The sequence below is a fragment of the Typopeltis vanoorti genome, chromosome 20 (assembly GCF_054136105.1).
Source record: "Typopeltis vanoorti isolate ZY-2024b chromosome 20, IOZ_Tvanoo_1.0, whole genome shotgun sequence".
NCBI lineage: Eukaryota > Metazoa > Arthropoda > Arachnida > Uropygi > Thelyphonidae > Typopeltis > Typopeltis vanoorti.
Window position 1 is genome coordinate 98,779,164 of NC_143568.1, and position 22,943 is coordinate 98,802,106.

The window sequence follows — 22,943 nt, forward strand, 5'->3', positions numbered from 1 at the left end:
ACGTATTTAACTTTTATTATTTCTTTTTTGTTATTTTTTATATTTTAATGGAAAAATTCACACATTGGCATTGGTTCACAAACTTTGCTTCCTGCGTATTTTGGCGCTTAATGAATATTAGTAAATATTGTTTATTCATATGTTTCATTTCAAAGCAGTGGTTAATTGTATTTACTTCGAATGCTCTCCAGGGAAGCTCCAAATCTTCCTGTCCCTTTCATCACACGTTCGTAATCAGGGACTATGGATATTGACTTTATATACATATCAAAAATCGTTTTATATTATCTGTCATCCGAGCTAGTTTTCTGTTACCAATAAAAGTTTCGCATATACTTCACACATGAAAAAAAAAGCTTAAACAAGTTCATGTGGGGAGATAGTAACTCGCTTGCAGTGGTAAACAACACCCCTCCCTAACAACCACTATACTGCAGAGGCAATAAAAACAAGTACTTTTATTATGCCAGTGAATAAGGTATGAGGAGTCTGTGTAATATATTTCTCAACAAATAGTGCAATTAGAGACAACTAGGTTAAAAACACACTAATTAATGAATCACATGTCCCCTCATACAGAAACTAAGCTGTATAGACTGAAACAAAACCATATGTTGCATGGGCAAACACAGTATCTAACTAAAAACTATTGTTATTAATTAGATGTGTGTGTGAGTTCGATTTCCTAAGGCAGCAATAAAATTCAACCGAACGTGTTAAAATTCGTAAAAGTGTTAAAACTAAGTAATATATATATATATATATATATATATATATAAAATGATTGTTATGGCAGTTTCACACATGGAATTCGGTGGAAGAGAGTTAGCATTTCAAACTCAATTGTCAGCTATGCTTTTATCTTTCGGTTGCGTGATCTTTTGTTAATACCGCACCAATCATATGCACATTTTAATAACCTGCCTTTGCTGTCTGTTTCGCGTTAGGATTAAAAGTGTTAAAACTAAGTAATATATATATATATATATATATATATATATATATATATATATAATGAATGTTATGGCAGTTTCACATATGGAATTCGGTTGAAGAGAGTTAGCATTTGAACTCAATTGTCAGCTATGCTTTTATCTTTCGGCTGCGTGATCCGCAGCCGAAAGATAAAAGTTAATACCGCACCAATCATATGCACGTTTTAATAACCTGCCTTTGCTGTCTGTTTTGCGTTAGGATTAATTACCTTAAAGGGAGAAAAGTCACAAAAGAGAAAAATGTTCCTGGTCCGAGGATTCCCTTATTCAGGTAATATTCACTAATTTCATGTTATCAGTCTGCGGTGTGGTATCAGTAAGTGGTGATATTATTTGATCTATTCTACATTAAAAAATTTAATCCTGAGATGGAGAAGTGGCTGGAAAAAAATAAAAATTCCCGCGAACAATCAGAAACAGACTCAAAAAAAAAAGGACAGTATTTCATATTTTACCAGAACAGCCCGCATCATCTTCAGAACCAAACGGTAAGAGGCAAAAAATGTAATATATGCATTTGATTTTTGCAATATTCGCTGTGTATGTTTTGTATTGAATATAAATACAGTAAATATTATAATAATATATCTCTCTATTACGATTTTTTTTCGAGAGGGCCGCGAAATATTTTAATTTTTGCAAAGGGGGCCCTGACATCAAGAAGTTTGGGAAGCACTGAGCTAGTGTGCCTGCTCTCCAACCAACAGGTCACAGTTTCGAATCCCACCATGCACATGGATGTTTATAATCTTATTTTGGTGGAAGATGAATTTCGTCACACAACATGAGACCACCAACCTGCTTATTGGAGGCAGGAAGTAGCTTGCAAAAAGTGCCATGTCTGACCTCTAATAGGTTTTCCAGACAATGGAAAAAATAAATGAAAATACAAAAAAATAAAATTTATTTATTTACGCATATGGCTTTGTGAAACTGGCAAGTGAAATGTACAATCACAATCTCCAGAAACAAATGATGAAAATCTTAACATATAAAAGTTCATTACATAAAAGGCATGAACTGCATTCCAAGTCTTCCTTTTTTTAAAAAAAAGCAAAAGTAATTTGTTATAATCAAGTCAGCGAAAATTATCATCCTACTGCACCAAATATGACAAGTTTGCATGTTCTCTCAACACATCACAAATGTAGCTGTATCCAAGGTTTTATCAGAAAGCAGTTGTGACGTGTGAAAATCTTGATCCATTAGAGAAAACCCATTTCACTTCACATCATCTTCTAGCATGAGGAGGAGTTCTGCTGATACTTCGATGAGGACTATGAGAGCGGCTATGAGAATAACATCTTCATGGTGAACGTAACCTTGATCTTCTATTTCCTCCATAACCACCGCCCCACCACACCAACTACATTTCAATATCCAGACTGGAAAGCCAATCCAAGGCCTCATTCGTCACCTAGTGGATGTCCTGTAGGCCACCACCATGAAATTGGCACCATGGGCAGTTGTTCACAATATGAGTAATCGTCTTAGCCATGGGAGAACAATCACAATAAGGGTGGTCCGACAGCCCCCATTTATGTAGTAGGTAGCCACATCTGCCCTGGTTAGTTCTGATTTTGTTGATTGATGACCAAATCTTCTTAGGAAGAGCAAGACCAGGCTACAGAGCACAGCAATCTTCTACCAGGAAGCCATTTGTTGGGAGGTTGTTGGACCAGTATTCTCTCCACATATCAGGTGTTGATGCAAGGTAGCTGAAGAGAGTTCATCCATGGCCAAGAGAGGCTTTCTAGATTTTAGGCGAAGACCAGGTAGATTTATAAGAGTCTGGTGCAGGGGCAAGAGTGGGTTGCTCATTGCTTTATTAAATTCTTTAAACAAGGCTTGTCTTCTCCATATGTTTGGTGAAGCAATGTTAGATAGGACAGGCAACCAGGACAGAAGAGTGCTTCTCAATGTCCCACTAATGTGCACATAGCAGAGTTTAGCTGAGTGTCTATAATGTTAGTGTGAGCACTTCTTTCCCAGACAGGGGCACAATATTCTGCTGTGGAGAATGCGAGGGCTAGTGCAGACGACTTTAGGACTTCTGCACCACAACCCCAGGTTGTTCCAGAGAGCCTTGAAATGATATTGTTTCTTGTTTTAATTTTGTTGGACAGGTTGGTGATGTGCCTTTTATAGATTAGGCTTCTGTCCAGGCTCACTCCAAAATATTTTGGGTGTGGCTCATGTTCTACCATTTTACCACAGAAAGAAAGGTTGAGGTGTCGATTTACCTCTGAATTGTTCAGGTGAAATACTGTGGACACAGTTTCTGTTGGATTTGGCTTGAAGTACCACTGCTTGAAATGTACTCTTCCAGGATGTTCAGGTCTGTGTTCAAGGTTGTTTCCAGGTTGGCAAAGGAGGTGGATTGATGTAGGATTGCTAGGTCATCAGCATACATATACTTGTATGTAGCTGGTGTGTGGTAAGTCGTACGCATAGATGTCAAAAAGTAAAAGGGATAACACAGAGCCCTGAGGGAGACAGTTGTGAAAGAATCTGGGCCCTGCTTTTTTTTCTGCCAATATGGACCAGGATCTTTCTGTTGGAGAGAATGGTAGAGCTTTAGGAGGAGGCCCCTGATCCAGATTGTGTCATAAGCTGATGTTAGGTCAATGAAAGTGGCTCCAATAAGTATAAAATAAAGTATTATTAATAAGTATTAATTATAAAATTAATTTTATAAAAATAAAAATCCTCAGCCCACTCATGGTACCAATGTACTATAGGCTCACAACCTTTTGTGAGGGGGAAATTGCATCACACAAAAAAAATAAATTAGTGATGCAGAGACAAAGCATTAGTTTTTGAAATTATGAGAATGGTTTTTTTGGGGGGAGGGGGATGCTGAAGTTTGTTCATTGAGTTATTGATTTATGGTTTACTGATGGAAAGACAGCAAAGGTCATACTGCATTGGAACAAAGGTTACAGTAGTACAGAAGGTACACTGGTGTCAAAAAGACAAGGATGACCTACATTTTACCTGGCTACAGCCAAATGTGGACATAAAATTTATTGCAAGCATAATAATTTTGGGATTTAGCCGACCAAATTGTATTCTTATTGGTTAAACCAAAATAAAAAATGATGGTACAACATGACAAAATTTCATGGCGCCTGGGGCGTCGCCCGGTTAAACAAGCCCTCGTTGTTTTCGCCAGAGAACCAGGGTGACTAGCGAAAAGTCGGCTACTGGAACAAATCTGAAAACAAACCCCAACTCAACATCACCAGAGTTAAAGATCGGTACTATCAACGTAAGAAGCCTGAATGGCAAAGAAATGGAGCTAGCTGAGGAATTAGATAAGTACCAGATTGACATAATACGGCTGACTGAAACAAAAAAAACCAAAACTGGTAAGATCTTTCTGAGCAATAAATACAAAATGTTATATTCAGGCAATGACAATCAAGGAAAAGAAGGAGTAGCCATAGTATTCAACACAAAATACGAGGCTAATCTTCTTGAATGGCAGTCAGTCTCAAGTAGAGTGATGTGGGTAAATATGAGAATGGGGAACTGGACAATGAGACTTATTTGTGCCTATGGTCACACAGAAGGTTCTACTAAGGTAGAAGTGGAGGAATTTTTTGAAGCTTTAGAAAAAGCAATTGACACAATGAAAAATGAAAAGTTGATCCTTGTTGGGAATCAAAATAGCAGAGTAGGAAATGATTGTGAGACATACAAAAATATTTTGAGAAAATTTGGAAAAAAGAGCAAAGCTCATAATAATGGCAAACATCTGTTGGATTTCTGCTCAGGAGATGGACTGGTTATTACTAACACCATGTTCCAACATAAAAATGTGCACAAATTCACATGGAGAGAAGAGGCAAGGAATAAGAAAAGTCTCATTGACCATGTTATTGTTGATAGTGATGTTTTCCCTGGTGCAGGACACCACAGTGTACAGAGGATTTGAAACTGGAAGTGATCACTATTTAGTCTTGAGCAAGATAAAATTGAATTTCATATTGAAAAGAAAAACATGTAAGAAAGTTTTAAAGCGAATAAAAGTTGAGCAGCTCTCAGATGGAAACTGTAGATTAAAATACACAAAGATTATTGAAGAAAAAATGAAAGAGTTTGAGAACAGGAATCAAACCTTGGATATTCAGTGGCAAGCCTTGAAGAAAACATTGATCGATTCTGCCAGAGAGGCATGTGGTGAGGTTGTCTGTAAGGATAAAAAAATTAGAACTCCCTGGTGGACACAGGAAGTTAAAGAAGCAGTGAAAGAAAAGAAGAAAGCATATCAAAAGTTCCTGGCAAATAAGTCAGCTTGTGCTCTTAGAGAATATAGATACAAATGCAAGAATGCTAAACACTGTGTAAAACTAGCTAAACTAAAGTCATGGGAGGACTTTGGCAAGAATATAGAAAATAAATATCAAAAAGGTGGCAAAATATTCTGGAGGTTGTTGAAGAAGCTTAGGAATGGAGGAAAGAGTGCTGTAAAAGGAATTAGAGATGATAAAGGTGACAAGAAAATGGGAGAAAAAGATATCCTTGAAGTATGGAGTAATTACTTTGAAAAACTGCTATATGAAACAAGCAGTGATAGCACAGTGTTAAAAAACACTCAACAGGCATGCAGTCAGGAATACATATCCATACTTGAAGTAGAAAAAGCCATCAAAGTCTTGAAATGTGGAAAGGCAGCAGGAGTAGATGATATTCGACCAGAAATGCTGAAGTATAGTGGTATAAGTGTCTTACAGTGGCTGCACTGCATAGTTCAGAAAGCCTGGACAGAGGGACGAATTCCCGATGATTGCAGTAGAGCTCTCATAGTATCCATATATAAAAAGGGAAATAAAACTGAATGCGAGAATTTCAGAGGTATTTTCCTACTGAGTGTTCCTGGCAAGATCTATGCAAGTATATTGAGAAACGGTTGAGAAGAATTGTGGAAGAAAAGCTTGGTGAAGAACAAGCTGGATTCAGGCCAAATAGAGGCTGTCAGGATAAGATCTTCACTTTACAACAAATAGTTGAGAAAGCATGGGAATATAACAAAGATCTGTATTTTATGTTTTGTCGATTTGAAAAAGGCATATGACAAGGTGCCAAGAAAGAAGCTATTCAATACACTGCAGTTATATGGTGTCAATGTGGCATTATATCAAGCAATACTTAGTCTTTATTTGAGTTGTAGGTAGAATTGAATCAGCAGATAGAATTGAAGGAAGTACGGGAAGATGGTTTAATGTTAAATCTGGTGTGAGACGAGTGTACATTATCCCCTCTGTTATTCATTATCTATATGGATCACATTATGAAGGAGAGTGGTATTAAACATGATATCAAAATTGGAGATGTTAATGTCAGCTCTTTGCTTTATGCGGATGATGTTATACTTCTAAATAAATCTGCTACAAGTCGGCAAGATTCTCTGACTAAATTGAATAGCTGTTGTAATAGATATGGCATGAAGGTTAGCAATAAAAAGACAAAGACAATGAAAATAGGCAGAATCATTGAAAATGTCAACTGTGTTGAGAACCTGTGGAACAAGTAAAACATTTCAGCTATTTAGGCACGATTTTTACTGAAGATGATAAATTAAATATAGAAATAGACAACAGAATCAGCAAAGCTGGAATAGTGGGAAGTCAGTTGAATAAATTCATATGGAATAAGAGAGAAATTAGTCGGAACACTAAATTAGCTGTATACAAGACAGTGTTCAAACCAGTTTTAACTTATGGATCTGAGGGCTGGGTCAGAAGTAAAACACTTGACCAAAGACTAGAGACCACAGATATGAGAGTCCTGAGAACGATTATAGACGTGAACAGATGGCATCAATGGCAATATCATAATAAAAACGAGGATATTAGGAAAGAACTTGACATTGTCAGCATCCAGGAATGCGTTAGCAGAGCTAATCTTAGGTGGTATGGTCACTTAAACAAAACGGGCAAGGAAAGATTAGCAAAACAAGTGTTCTCTGCCAGGTTGGCAGCAAAACGACCCAGAGAAAGACCAAGATATAGATGGATTGATATGGTACAAAGTCCCTTAGACGATAGAAACATAAGATCTGGTGATTGAATGCTGCAAGAACCTCATTAAAACCAAGAACTTAAGGACTTTCGTAAGTACTCAAACTTCCTTAAAACGACCATTACTGGTGACGAAAAGTGATGTTTTGAGTATGAGCCCGAAACAAAGCACCAGAGTACTGAATGAACATCATTAGAAGAGAGGCATCTGAAAAAAAGTCACTTGGAGAAGTCCAAAGTAAAGACAATGCTGATTTGTTTCTATGATTCCAAGGGCATTGTCCACAAAGAATTCATTCCACCTGATCAAACGGTCAATGGCGAGTTTTATCTTGAAGCGACTGATAGCGAGAATTCATCACGTACGTCATGAATATCATGATGGAGGTAGCTGGTGACTTTTGCACAATAATGCACCAACTCATCGTTCGAACATTGTGAGACAGTTTCTGAGCAAAAACCAAGTTTGTGTGTTGGATCACTCGCTGTATTCACCTGATTTAGCACCATGCGACTTCTTTCTCTTCCCCGGACTTCATTTGCCGATGAAAGGAAAGTGATGTGACACCAATGAAAACGTTTAAGCAGCAGTAACCATGACCTTCAACAGTATTCCAAAAGCAGATATAAAAATCTCATTTAACGTATTAATTGACCATACCAAACACTGTTTGGTATGGTCAATTAATAGCCGAAGGAAAGTATATTGATTGAAATAAATGATTTGAATAATTATAATTGGACTGTGTTTTATTTTCTATCAAAAGTTTGGTTTGTTTTTGGACAGAGGGTGCAATACCAAATTAATTTCACATACAATATTATATCATCATCAAATTCCTGATATGTACCCTCAAGGAGTGTACAGGATATGACAGTACTACATGAAAAATTTACATCATTACTAACTTCCTATCTACAATATTCCTCCAAATCAGTCTCTTACTTGTTAAGGCTCCAACATTATCAGATCTTATATTTCTATCGCCTAAGACACTTTGTACCGTATCAATCCACCTATATCTTGGTCTGTCTTCCTCTGGGTCGTTTTCCTGCCAACCTGGCAGAGAACACTTACTTCGCTAATCTTTCCTTGCCCATTTTGTTTAAGTGACCACCACCTAAGATTAGCTCTGCTAACGCATTCCTGGATGCTGACAATGTCTAGTTCTTTCCTAATATCCTTGTTTTTAATATGATATTGCCATTGATGCCATTGGTTCAAACCTCCAATCTTTCTCAAGAGTCTCATATCTGCGGTCTCTAGTCATGGTCAAGTGTTTTACTTCTGACCCAGCTCTCAAATCCATAAGTTAAAACTGGTTTGAACACTGTCTTGTATACAGCTAATTTAATGTTCTGACTAATTTCTCTCTTATTTCATATGAATTTATTCAATTGACTTCCTACTATACCACCGTTGTTGATTCTGATGTCAATTTCCATATATAATTTACCATCTTCACTAAAAATCGTGCCTAAGTAGCTGAAATGTTTTACTTGTTCCACAGGTTCTCCATTCACAACACAGTTGACATTTTAAACAATTCTACCTATTTTTATTGTCTTTGTCTTTTAATTGCTGACCTTCATACCATATCTATTACAACAGTTATTCAATTTAGTCAGGGAATCTTGAAAACTTGTAGCGGATTTATTTAGAAGTATAACATCATCCGCATAAAGCAAAGAGCTGACATTAACATCTCCAATTCTGATATCATGTTTAATACCACTTTCCTTCATAATGTCATCCATATAGATAATGAATAAGAGAGGGGATAACGTACATCCTTGTCTCACACCAGATTTAACATTAAGCCATCTTCCTGTACTTCTTTCAATTTTAACTGCTGACCAGCAACTCAAATAAAGATAAGTATTGCCTGATATAATGCCCTAATGACATATAACTGTAGCATATTGAATAGCTTCTCTCTTGGCACCATGTCATGTGCCTTTTCCAGAACGACAAAACATAAATACCGATCTTTGTTATATTCCCATGCTATCTCAACTATTTGTCGTAAAGTGAAGATCTGATCCTGACAGCCTCTATTTGGCCTGAATACTGCTTGTTCTTTACCAAGAGTTTCTCAAACAATTCTTCTCAACCATTTCTCAGGTGTCTTAAATCTTGCTAGGAACACCCAGAAGAGAAATACCTCTAATTCTCACTTTCAGTTTTATTTCCCTTTTTATATATGGGTACTATTAGAGCTCTACTCCAATCATCGGGAATTTGTCCATCTGTCCAGGCCTTCTGAACTATGCAGTGCAGCCACTGTAAAACTTTTATACCACCATACTTCAGCATTTTTTGTTAAATATCATCTACTCCTGCTGCCTTTCAAAATTTCAAGCCTTTGATGGCTTTTTCTGCTTCAAGTATGGATATGTATTCCTCACTGTATGCCTGTTGAATGTTTTTTACCACTGGTTACAAGCAATGATAACCACTGTGCTATCATTGCTTGTTTCATTTAGCAATTTTTTGAAGTAATTACTCCATACTTCAAGGATATCTTTTTCTCCTGTTTTCATGTAACCTTTATCATTTCTAACTCTTTTACAGCACTCTTTCCTCCATTTCTAAGCTTCTTCAAGAACCTCCAGAGTATCTTACCACCTTCTTGATATTTATTTTCCATGTTCTTGCCAAAGTCCTCCAATGACTTTTGTTTAGCTAGTTTTACACAGTGTTTAGCATTCTTGCATTTGTCTCTATATTCTCTAAGAGCAAAAGCTGATTTATTTGCCAGGAACTTTTGATATGCTTTCTTCTTTTCCTTCACTGCCTCTTTAACTTCCTGTGTCCACCATGGTGTTCTGATTTTTTTATCCTTACAGATAACCTCACCACATGCCTCTCTGGCAGAATCAATCAATGTTTTCTTCAGAGTTTGCCACTGAATCTCCAAGGTTTGATTCCTGTTCTCAAACTCTTTCATTTTTTCTTCAATAATCTTTGTGTATTTTAATCTACAGTTTACATCTGAGAGCTGCTCAACTTTTATTCACTTTAAAACTTTCTTACGTGTAATTCTTTGTGATATGAAATTCAATTTTATCCTGCTCAAGACTAAATAGTGATCACTTCCAATTTCAAATCCTCTGTACACTCTGGTGTCCTGCACCAGGGAGAAAACATCACTATCAACAATAACATAGTCAATGAGATTTTTCTTATTCCTTGCCTCTTCTCTCCATGTGAATTTGTGCACATTTTTATGTTGGAACATGGTGTTAATAATAACCAGTCCATGTCCTAAGTAGAAATCCAACAGGTATTTGCCATCATTATGAGCTTTGCTCTTTTCTCCAAATTTTCCCAAAATATTTTTGTATATTTGACAATCATTTCCTTCTCTGCTATTTAGATCCCCAACAAGGACCAATATTTTCAAAAAATCCCTCCACTTCTACCTTAGTAGACCCTTCTGTGGGACCATAGGCACAAATAAGTCTCATTGTCCAATTCCCCATTCTGATATTTGCCAACATCACTCTACTTGAGACTGCCTGCCATTCAAGAAGATTAGCCTCATATTTTGTGTTGAATACTATGGCTACTCCTTTTCCTTGATTATCATTGCCTGAATATAAAATTTTGTATTTATTGCTCATAAAGATCTCACCGGTTTTTCTCTTTTTTATTTCAGTTACCCCTATTATGTTGATCTGGTACTTATCTAATTCCTCAGCTAGCTCCATTTCTTTGCTGTTCAGGCTTCTTATCTACTAGGGTGTGCTTTCATATTTGTTCCAGTAGCTGACTTTTCACTGTTCACCCTGGTTCCCAGGCAAAAACAACAAGGGCCTTGTTTAACCGGGCAACGCCCCAGTCGGCATGAAATTTTGTCATGTTGTACCATCATTTTGTATATTGGTTTAAGCCAATAAGAATACAATTTGGTCGGCTAAATCCCAAATTGCCAGCCCATCCTCGTTCGTTCAGTATCCAGGTAGACACCGAACAGGGTGCACCACGGGAAGGTTAGGATTGGATATTAGGTCAGAAGCCCTGGTCGGTTCTCTGCATTCCTTGAAAGGCTATGTGGAGGTCTCCTCTCAGTTATACAGCTTTTACCCTTAAGCACAATATTATATTAACTTTATAAATCAAAAAAATAAAAACTAATTGAGTATTACTGTAGTATTTAACTACAGTAATAATACTTAATTACGTCTCAAAAATTGTCTTCATTTAGAAAATAATTTTTTAATATATATATCAATCTCACACATGAAGGATTCCGAAACCTAGAGCATGTTAGTGCATGGGTGGGCAGATAATTAAAAAAAAAAAAAAAGAGAGAAACTGCTGATGTTTTTTTGTGAAGGTTGAATTCATAGTGAAAGCTGGGAGAGGAGACTGTTGCAAAGCACAAAGTTGGATGGAATAAAAGAAAGATGAGAAGTTGGTTCAGTATATTTGAAGTTGAACTATAAACTGATGTTGATTACCAGTTGCATGTCTATTTACAGATTTTAAGAGAAAGTGGAAGTATAGACACTTGAACAGAATAGCATGCACAGAAGTATTTGCATAAGGCAGAAATAGAACTGCAAGGAAGTAGCTACAGCTGCAGGGGGGGGTAGCACTGAAGATATAAAAGTTTTACTGCTGCAGTGAAATATCGCCAGGAGACATAACATTTCCTAAAGGCACTGATTGTGGAAGAGCCTTGCAGCCTGAGGTATGAGCACTGCATGCATCACTGATTTAGGAAAACTATGGTAAGATTCGAAGTTAGTCTGATAGATCAATTATGTATTCTAAATACAAACCTTCAGGAGAACATTTTCTGCTGTTTGCTGCCATGTATCACCTGGTAATAATTCAGCAAATGGAAGCCACCATCCCTTTCGATCGCCGACTTTTAGTAAACAATATTTATTATCTGAACGTCTTGCTAACACACCTACACAGTCTAAAAGGAACGAATTTGAATGACCTGTTCCATATACATGAGAATCCATATTATATATCATTAGGAAGTAGTGTGCATCAGAAAGTCTTCTATTACAAACTGTATTTCAAGCTGAAAAAGTTCAAATAATGCATATTTTAACAATAACAAATAAACATATGGCAGTAAAGCATTCATATTATACATAAAGTTAAAAATAGTATTATGTTAAAAGCACTTTTAAAACATTTAAAAATGAACTGTTCAATATATTAATTATAGGCAGAAGCGAGTTATCATGTGTAATTGCTCATGAGGCAGGATGAGAAATCATTCTACTTTCTGTTTTTTTGCAGACATACCTTCAAAATCAAAACTATGAATCTTGATCATGCAATTTATGTCAATTCTGTTGTGAGGGAGATAAGGGTTAGATCAATCTGGAAACTCTGAAAAACTTGCAATCCACTACAAGCCTGCAATATGCAGTGTAGTGGTCTCATGCCAGGTGATAAAATTCATCTACCACCTGAAGACATTCACTAACATTTATGCCTGCAATAAGATTTGAAACTACAACTTATTGGATGGAAAATCTTATCTACTTAGTGCAAAAATCCAATACCAATTATAGTAATAATTTTTGAAATTAATAACATTACCTTGTTTAATATTCTTATAAATGTACTATCAAGACTCATCATGAAGGTGATGAGTCCCTGGAGGTGTCACATGGCAGTAATAATAATATCTTGCAAATAATAACAAAGAAACCCACGTAATAACCACAGGAATAAGTTTTAATAAGTAAATATTTCATCTTAAGTAGCAAAGGACATCGTCAGTACAATAATTCAAACAATACTAGGAATAACTTGCAGTTAAGCTGCATGATTACAATGGCATCCCAATATGCATGCAGTAGCATGTGATAGAATTAAATTAAAATATATCTGGAGGGAGGGGAAAAACAGATTACATTAAAATAAAAAAACATAAAAAATTATTATTTTACGCAATTTTGTATGACAAATTCCCATACTTCAGGAATAGCAAGAACGTTGTTATGGTCTAGATTTGGTCTGCGAAGTAGGGATTCAGCACTTTCTTAATATAAATGTTCATGTTTATATAAAACATCTATGTAGAAGCTTGGTCTTTTCCCAATGGATCCATTGGTTTGGGATTTCAACTCAGTGTTCTGCGAGGCCAGATTTCTGCGGTTTGATAAGACTGATATGGTCTTGATATTCTGAAATAAGTTTATGAACTGATCTACCTGTCTGTCATAATGAGATAATTCACAGCAGCATGGAACCTCGTACCTGCCAGGTAGCATCAGAGGTAAGAGTCTGTCTTTAGGAGAAGGTAACAAGTTGTGAACTTGCTACTACCTACAAACCAATCAATCAGATTGGTTTGTAGGTGGTAGCAAGCTCACATTTCTTCATAATTTTTTGAAGATGTTCGGTGATGCCTTTGACATAAGGTATGGGAATCCTACAGGCTTGTTCTTGTCCAAGTTGATGTGTGGGGAAGTGACTGATGATTTTTTGAGTTATTTTAAGATTATATCCATTTAGTATGGCTGTATTTCTGATTATTCCCAATTCTTTGTTTAGAGATTCTTCAGTGGAGCAGAATCTGTGTGCTCTAGTTACTAATGATTTAATTAATGATGACAAATTTTTGAGATGGATGATAAGCAGAAGAATTGTGAATGTAGTGACCTGAAAATGTCAGCTTGAGATAGACAGAAGCAGATATCGACCCATCTTCTTTTCTTTGGATGTGTAAATCCAGAAAGGAGATTCTTTTCCTAGCATAAATTTGATGCAAGAATGAAGAAGATTTATTTTATCTAGAAACAGGTGTGTAGTTCTTGTATGGAATGAACCCCAGACAGCAAAGATGTCATCAACATAGTAGCCAAATTTTGGTTTGGGTTTAAACGTGTACATTTTTTTTTTCAAGGTATTCTAGAAACAGGTTGATTAAGTTTGATGATAAGGAAGACCCCATTGCTGTTCCTTCCTCTTGCTTGTAAATTTTCTCTTTCCAAGTGAAGTAACCGGACATAATAACAAATTTGAATAATTCAACAATATCAGATGGAAATTTCCGAGTTAACAAGTCTACCGTTTCCTTATGGGGAATATTGGTGAAGAGGGAGACAATGTCGAAGCTAATTAGCATGTCAATTTCCAACAGTTGAATATCTTATTTTTGCATCAAACTCCGTTGAATTTTTAATTCATAAGGCTGAGTGGCCTTTGCGAGGATCGAGAAGGTTAGATAAAAATCCTGATAATTTGTACGTCAGGCTGCTAATAGAATCCACAATGGGTCTGAGTGGAACATTGTTCTTGTGAAGCTTAGGTAAGCCATATATTCTAGGAGGCCTACCATGGTAGGTCCTAAGTTTTTTTTTTATTGTTTCTTTATCTAAGGAAGTGGTTTCATCAAGTAACTTCTTGAGTTTCTTGAGCTGTCTTTTGGTAGGATGATAATCAAGTTTGGCGTATGTATTAGTAAATCATCTGTAACCAGAACACACAGATTCTGCTCCTCTGAAGAATTTCTAAACAAAAGAATTGGAAATAATCAAAAATACAGCCATACTGAATGGATACAATCTTAAAACAACTCAAAAAAATCATCAGCCACTTCCTCAGTGATCAACCTAAACAAGAACAAGCCTGTAAGATTCCCATACCTTATGTCAAAGTCATCTCTGAATGTCTTTCAAAAATTTCCTGGTGTGTACGAGGTTCCATGCTCCTGTAAATTGTCTTACTATGGACAGAAGTAGATCTGTTCATGAATGCATTTCGAAACATCAACACCATATCTGTCTTATCAAACCGCAGAAATCCCACAAAACACGGAGTTGAAAACCTAAACCATAGGATCCATTAAAAAAAGCCGAACTTTTACACTTTCTTTATATAAACATGAAAGTTTATGTAAAGAAAGTGTTGAAGCCCTACTTCACAGACAAAATCTTTTTGCTATTCCTCAAGTATGGGAAATTGTCATACAAAATTGCGTAAAATAATAATTTTTATATACATTATCTCATTTTCATGTAATGTTTTTTTCCCCTCCAGATATATTTTAATTTAATTCTATAACACGGTACTTTAATTCTATATGCACGCTATTGCATGCATATTGGGATTCCATTGTAATCATGCGCCTTTACTGTAAGTTATTCCTAGTATTGTTTGAATTAACTGTACTGATGATGTCCTTTGATACTTAGGAAGAAATATTTACTTACTAAAACTTATTACTGTGGTTATTGTGTGTTTGTTTAGTCATGAATTTTCCATAGGTTTCATTTTACAATAAATAATGACAAATTTGTGAAAAAAAATACCCTCATGTTACACAAAGAGCAAGTATGCAATCAAACAAGCTTCATCCTACAAAACTATTTTCTACTTAATAAGAAAGCTGATAAGAATAAGCATTTTCACTATATTATTTCCTTTCCACAAGAGATAAGGCAAAGCATTTGAATTATTGGCCAGTGCTGGAGAGATTAAAAAGGATCATTCGGAATTTGTTGACAAGAGCATCATTCTAGTTGATGGATAGCATTTGTCTGCAATAGAAAGACATGTTTTAGCAATCTACCAATGAACAAGATGCATACACATTGGGATGTTTAGATGCTGCAAAGCCTATGACAGATTGTTATTTTACATGCTGATAATGAAATTAGAATGGATGGAGTATGACAATAGATTAGTACACTGGATTAGAGATTGGCTGTGAGAGATATCAGCAAGTTGTTGGAAGTTTTTCCACTTTGTTATACTATGCATTAAAGATCTCAAGAAATTATACACTTGGTTTAATCCTTTATCCAAGTGTAAGCAAACAAAGTTTAGTTTGCACCTGAAGTATTTCAGAAATGGGGCTACTCGTATATAGAAGTTAATGATTTCAGATACAAGTTGTCCCAGTCCTGAAAATACTTCAGGACTGGGGCAACTATGCAGGCACAAACTAAACTTTGTTTGCTTACATTTGGATAAAGGATTAAACCAAGTGTATAATTTCTTGGTATTTTAATTTATAGTATAACCAAGTGGAAAAATTTCCAACAACTATCTCTAATCCAGAGTATTTTAATAATAAGGTACGATACCTTTTGACTACTCGCATATGAAAATATGACTTCTACATTACTTCAATGTTAATATGACCTCTAGCTCAGGCTCCCACTGATGAGACCTCAATAAAGGTTGAAACTGGTCTGGGCAGTGACCCTTTCCCATAATGCACAGCTTTATGCATGTTAGTATGGATATGTGCTTTGCAGTATGGGATACTAAGGCAAGCTATGTGAAGTCAATAGTTTCTATACACGAGTTGCTTCAGTCCTGAAAATACTTCAGGTGCAAACTTTGTTTGCTTACACTTGGATAAAGGATTAAACTAAGCATATAATTTCTTGGTTTCTTTAATATATAGGTATCAGCAAGTTGAGTGTGTGTGGGGGGGGGGGGATATCCCAGAAAAGGAAAGCCACTAATGATGTGCCAGAACTTTTGGTGGGATTGTTGCTGTTTAATTTGTATGTTAATGATACTGGGAATGGTTTAAATGGTGATATATAGTTTGCAGGTGATGTAAATATTGAAAGACCTATGAAGAGTAGAATAGATGGTGTGGCTTTGCAAAAAAAGACTTGATAGACTGGGGTAAATTAGCATGCGAGGTTCATCAATGCTGCAAAGTGCAAGATTTTTAAAACCAGGAAAGCAAAATGAGATGCAATGTATACAGTTGGTTGAGATATCTCAGAATAAGCAGAATGAGGAATTTGGGGATGATGGAGGATAAGGACCTAAAATTTACAGGATGAATTGCTAAAATTATGAGCACAGCACACAAATTATGGAAATAATGAAGATACTGAGATGTACAATATAAAGGGGATAAGATTAAGACATTACAGGTAGTCCTCAACTTACAAAGGGGTTCAGTTCCAACGTCTCCGTTGCAAGTCGATTCCGATGTAAGTCGAGGAATTTTTTTAAATTCTTGATTTGTCTGATTTCTGTTATAATATTTTCATAAGGTTTCTATTTAACTTAAAATGGTTAAAAATGTAGAAACTTACATAAACATTTATAAATTATTTATTAGCACTACATATAAATACATAAATACAAAATTAAGAAAGAAAAAATACATAAAACACATTAAAAATATGTGCACTTACTTTAATTTAAATTCCTTTAAATGTTAGTTAACATAAATATAAAACTTATTAATGTGTCTTTAATTAAACAGGTGAGTAACTGTCACTCATTTGGACGATATGGTTATTCCTCACGATCGGGAGTGGCTTTTTTAATCAGAAAATTGGTTAATGTTGCCTGTTTTTTTTTTTTTCTTTTCTTCTTCATATATTTCACGATAACATCCAATTGCTTCTCGAATTTGCTTTTCAACTTTGGCGAAGCTATCAGTGTCTTGATCCATATTTTCGAGTAGCGTCTTTGATTTAGTTTAGAAAATACTTCAGCTAATCCTTTTACAGTAAATGTTTTAACGATTTCTCTTCTTCAAATTCCTCATTATTCCTTTCTTCTTCTACAACTCTTTCGTTTTGGAAAATCAAGTCTTGATCAGTCAGTTTACCTTTGTGATCTGTTAATTATTCTATATCAGTAATATTGATTTCTAGATCCAGTTTTCTTTCAATTTCAACGATTTCTTCACCAATTTGTTCTAACATACTATGCTCATTGTACTCTTCGAGTGTCTCCTGCAGTAGTAACTTCTTCCAAATTTCTCACATACATTGTTCCAATGTTCTGGATACACTGGTTAATATTATAATTTTTCCAAAACTTTAATGTTATAGCATTGTTGTTAATTGCTGTTATTGCTTGAGAAAATGAAGTTTTCAGATAATATGTCTTGAATGTAGCAATCAAACCTTCATCGATAGGTTAAATCACAGCTGTTGTATTGGGCGTTGGATACATCACATGTATATTTTAATTCAAATTGCTGATACGATGTCCTGAAGCATTGTCAAGTAGCAATAGAATTCTGCAATGTGATATATGCAAGCGACAAAGTTAAATTAGAGAATTTTTAATAATAATTTTGGCAGTCGTAAGTGCGAATCGTCCTAAGTCGAGGACTACCTGTAATTAGTAAGAGGTTATTTATTAAGATTAATATGGACTATTTTTTTTCACTGAATGGGGCAGGCATGATAAGAAGAACAAGAGGCTGTCCCTGGAAGCCATGTAAAGAGCATATGATCATGTGAGTGAGGAAGGAGTAGGATTTTGGTATGGTGATTGCATTTAAGGCATGATGTCATGAGCTATGCATGTAATTGTGGGACCTCCCATGATGAGTCTTAACTCCATGGAGGCCTGACAGTAATCATTTCTTTTATCCAATTAAAATGGTGTTTTACTAAAAAAAAAAAACACAGTTACTAGAAGACTTCTCTTTTTATAAATCCACATTGTTTACATGCAATAGGGGAGTGTCCGATAAAGAGAGACAAGTGAAAAGAGAACATAATGTATTTCTATTGCAAACCATTCTTCAAATGTTTGTCTATTCTTTCTGCTTCTCACTTGATAATAAGTTATACATAACCATCAGCCTTGCTCCCAACTAACTTCTTCCATTCTACTACTCTGATAAATCACCCCTTTAATATATTTCTTTATTCCTCATCGGTATCATCTCATCATTCACTTTTTGATCTTAGAATCAATTTTCATTCATTCCACTATTAACTTTCAATCTGCTCCCAGGCCTATATACAAGTAGTTACTTACCTTTTGCTACTCTAACACACTCATTGTGTGCATCTTTCATATCACCCAACTTTTAGCTTCTCACATATTTTACATGAAATGCCGGCCTGGTTGGGCGAGTGGATAGCATATATACTTTCCAGCTAAAAGGTTGCAGGTTCGAATCCCACCGTGGGCATGGATGTTTGTGATTGTCTGTGGAAATACCAGTGGTAGTCAGAGGTAAATGCCGTTGGTATAGTTGGCGTCAGTTGGCGATTTAATGGTGGAGATGGAGTTGTAGAGCAGGTGCCCTCTCTCATTGAGTCCTTGAACTCCCTGGAGGTGTCAATAATAATAATGAAATGCAAATTTTGTACATACCCTTCTCCTCCCATTTTCCTCTTTCATACATAAATCTAATATTCTTTAGATAATGAAAGTGAAAGTATACTGCTTTGAACAAAACAGTTCAATTCAAAGGTTTTACTTTGCACTGTTTACAGATGCAAAATTCAATCCAAATTTACATCCTTCACCTAACACACACAGTAACATTAATTATAAAATCAGCAGTTCCTAATTACAAGGCCATGATATAACACTGATCAAGCTATAACTGATGTAAAAATAATAATAATAAAATACAAGAAAATAAAAATGCTGGGCCCCTGCCAATGCACATTTCAAGGAAATGAGCATTACTTACCTTTCTGCAAAGTTTTGCAGAGGCTGCCTTGATGTCATTCTAGAAACTTCCATGAAGATACATGAAAGATTGATCTGGAGAGCTTAATATAAATATATAGAAAGAATACACATACATCTTCAAGGCCCACCTTTCCTAATTGGGATGTGGGGGAAAAGGCTGCAAGAGGAACTTCTAATGGTCATGATCCTCTGCCACCAAGCTCAGGTTTTCTGGTGGGATTCCCAAACGTGTCCACCCAAGGTTTTGGATATAATCTATCCAGCAAGTCCATGGCCTTCCATGTGGCCTCCCACCCTCTGGCTTGGCAAAGAGGGCCTGCTGAAGGAGCCTCTCTTGTGGCATTCTGACCAGGTGCCCGTACCAATGTAACTATGATCTCTCAACACGGAGAAGCAGCGCTTTCCCCCACATGAAGATGAGGACATAGACTGTATTGAAGACAGCCAGCTTTGCCTTCTGGCTTAACTCCCGCTTCAATACTACCGAACGGCCAAGCTCCCGCAAATATTGAGCTTGCTAAGCCAATTCAAGTATTTAGCGCTACGTTCCATTTTCCATCATTCGTGAATATGGACCCAAGGTATTTAAACTTCTCCACCTGCCTCATTGGGACTCCACTTACATGTAGAGTGCAATGGGATGGTTGTCTTGAGACCACAAATGTTTCAGTTTTGGCCACACTGATCTTCATTCCGGCATCTGCACAAACAGCTACAAACCTATCCAGGATCTGCTGGAGGTCATCTGTGGAAGAGTTAATCAGAACTAGGTCATCTGCAAAAAGCAGACATCCAATGCTACATCTTCCAATTCTGACACACTCACTGCCTGGGCTGTGCCTATCAATCCAGTCCATAAATATTATGAAAAGGAGGGGTGACAGAACACACCATTGGTGGAGACTGTGAAAGGTTCAGACTTTGTGCTGTTTACCCTGGCACAAAACTCTGGGCATTCATACAGGGACTTGATGGCAGCTAATAGTTGGCCATCCACTCCATACTCCTGTACTACTTGCCAAAGCTTATCCCGAGGAACCCAGTCATGCCTTCTCCAAGTCCACAAAACATGTGTAGACATTCTTGGCACATTCCCAAGATTTCTCAAAGACCTGCCTTAAAGTGAAGATTTGGTCAGTTGTGCTTCCTGGAACTTTGACTCAACTATGTTCATGCACCGTCTTTCCAAGCACCTAGCATACACTTTTCCAGGCAGGCTGAGCAGAGAGATGCCACAATAGTTACTGCCATCCTTCTGGTCTCCCTTCTTAAAGACTGCTATTATTAAGAATGTCTGCCATTGTGTCGGTACTCACCCAGATATCCAAGCAGCCAGACACACACTCGAGTCAGCCAGAGAACACCGTCTCGATTTAAGGCTTTTAGCATTTTGGGCCGAATTTCATCATTGCCAGCAGCCTTGCCTGATTTTAGCAATTTTATTGCTAAATGGACCGCTTCTACTGTGAGATTAGTCATTGCCCCGATCTGCACCTCTTGGATGTCCACAACTGCTGGGCCACGTGGGTTAAGAAGGCTCAAAATATTCCCTCCATCTGTGGCGGTTATCCTTCTCGGTTGTTAAGAGTGCACCATCAGAGGCCTTAATTGCCCTTGCTGTGCATGATTTCCTCCTTCAAAGGTGGCAGATGGTCTGCCAGAATACTTTGTTTGCATTTGCATAGGATAAGTCTAATCTTTCTCTAAAGGATTCCCAAGCCTTTTGCTTTGCTGCCTTTACTGCCTCAGCAGCAGCTTTTTGTGCCTCAGCATACCACAAATGCATCTCAGGTGACCTGACCCTAAGCCATGTTAGGTAGGACTCCTTTTTTGCCCAGACCGTTTTTTGGACTTCTTGGTTCCACCAAGGCATCCTTTTCTCACTGCCCGTTGCCACAGCATGGGAATGCAGCGGCAGTGATAGCTGTTCTGAACAGCTTCCACTCCTCCTCAACATCTGCAGTATGCTTGGGAATCTCTTTGAACCTGGAGGAAATGTCATCTGCAAAATTCTTCCTCACAGTCTCATTTTCCAATGCCTCCCATTTCACGTGGTATAGCTACTTAGGCCTACCAGCGTTGATGGTAGCATCTGGTTTCTGAAGCCGTAGGGTGCACACAACAAGGTGGTGGTCAGTTGACAGTTCTGTCCCTCTTCTCACACGAACGGCCAACACTGAGGAAAATAGGTCTGCTGAGACTATAAAGAAGTCAATCAGAGACCTTTGTTCTAGTGTATCCCTGTACAAGGTATACTTATGGACTTCTCGGTGCTGGAAGAAGGTATTCATTATGGACAAGCTGTTAGTACAGCAGAAATCCAATAATTCAACCCATTCGCATTAAGGTCACCGTTCCTCCCAACCACATCCCTCCATGTCTGGTCATCTGTTTCAACATGTGCATTGAAGTCACCCATTAGCAGAACTGATTCCATGTCTGCCACCCTGTCAAAAGCAGCATCCACTTCCTCTAGGAAGGCAGAATATTCTGACTCCAGATTAGGTGCATAGGCTTGCACCACAGCCAAATCATGGTTTTTTTTATCTGAAGCCTTAACACACATACCCGTCCCCCCCCCCCCAATGGGATCCACTCAGCAACACAGTCCGACAGCTGGGGTCTTGTGAGTATCCCACACCTGCCTGAGCAGACATTGTTGGGTTCACACCAGAGTAGTAGAGCTTCCACCCCTTATCCAGGTTGACAGTTCCAGAGCCTCTCCTCTTGGTCGAAGAAAGCCCGACTAAGTCTAGCTGGTAGTGCTTGGCTTCTTCGGCCAGTTCCAACTCCTTCCCTGTCAGAGAGATGTTCCAGTTGCCTAAAGCCATAGTCTGGTGCCGTTGTCATTGCCATTTCTGTCCTTTTGCAAAACCCTTTCTTTGCGCTGCCCCTAAACACCTCCTCAAATGGGTAGCGGGCCCATTGATGGAGTTTCCTCTAGCAGAGTGCTGAGGAGTGGTGTCTGAGGGAAGACTTTAACATATTTTTCGAACAGGTCCCTCTGCCTAAAACCTGAACATGTCCCTTGGTAACCTGTGCGACGGACGATGCAGTATAAACATTTTTTGATGGCCTGATCATGTTACAGTGTTTGATAATGTCCTGTTAGCACAAGATGAAATGACACAGCAAAATAGGAAAGATTCTCCTCGAATACTCTAACACCATTCAGGGGAAGGAGCAAGAAGAGAAGCAAGGGAGGAAGAGGAGGGACTAGAAAGAATATTTTGTTTAAAATTTCAATCATACCCAAAGAACATTTTAAATTATCATACATCAGCTTTATTGTTGGACCAAGGGTAAATCATCTGGGAACCCTACCCTACAGATGAAACATGGAATTTTTCAAAGCTATTTCAAGATGGTGGGCTCACACCAAGCAATGAAATTCATCTACCATCTAAACACACATACACATTAATGTTTTTTTTTTTTTTAACAACTCCCACCAAAAAAGGTGTTCAGCTATATAGTACATTTGTACTGTGAATGGAAGAGGTTTTTCCT

General features: G+C 37.2%; 1 protein-coding gene across 4 annotated transcripts in view; it reads right to left on the reverse strand.

The window, feature by feature from the left end:
• Positions 1-22,943, reverse strand: part of LOC150095701 (uncharacterized) — a 336,276-nt gene that overhangs the window by 307,246 nt on the left and 6,087 nt on the right. For all 4 annotated transcript variants that reach the window (XM_090409978.1, XM_090409975.1, XM_090409976.1 and 1 more), the window contains exon 2: positions 11,813-12,066. In XM_090409978.1, the coding sequence (XP_090266104.1) occupies positions 11,813-12,016 (204 nt within the window). In that variant the 5' untranslated portion in view covers positions 12,017-12,066. The remainder of the gene's footprint in view (positions 1-11,812; positions 12,067-22,943) is intronic.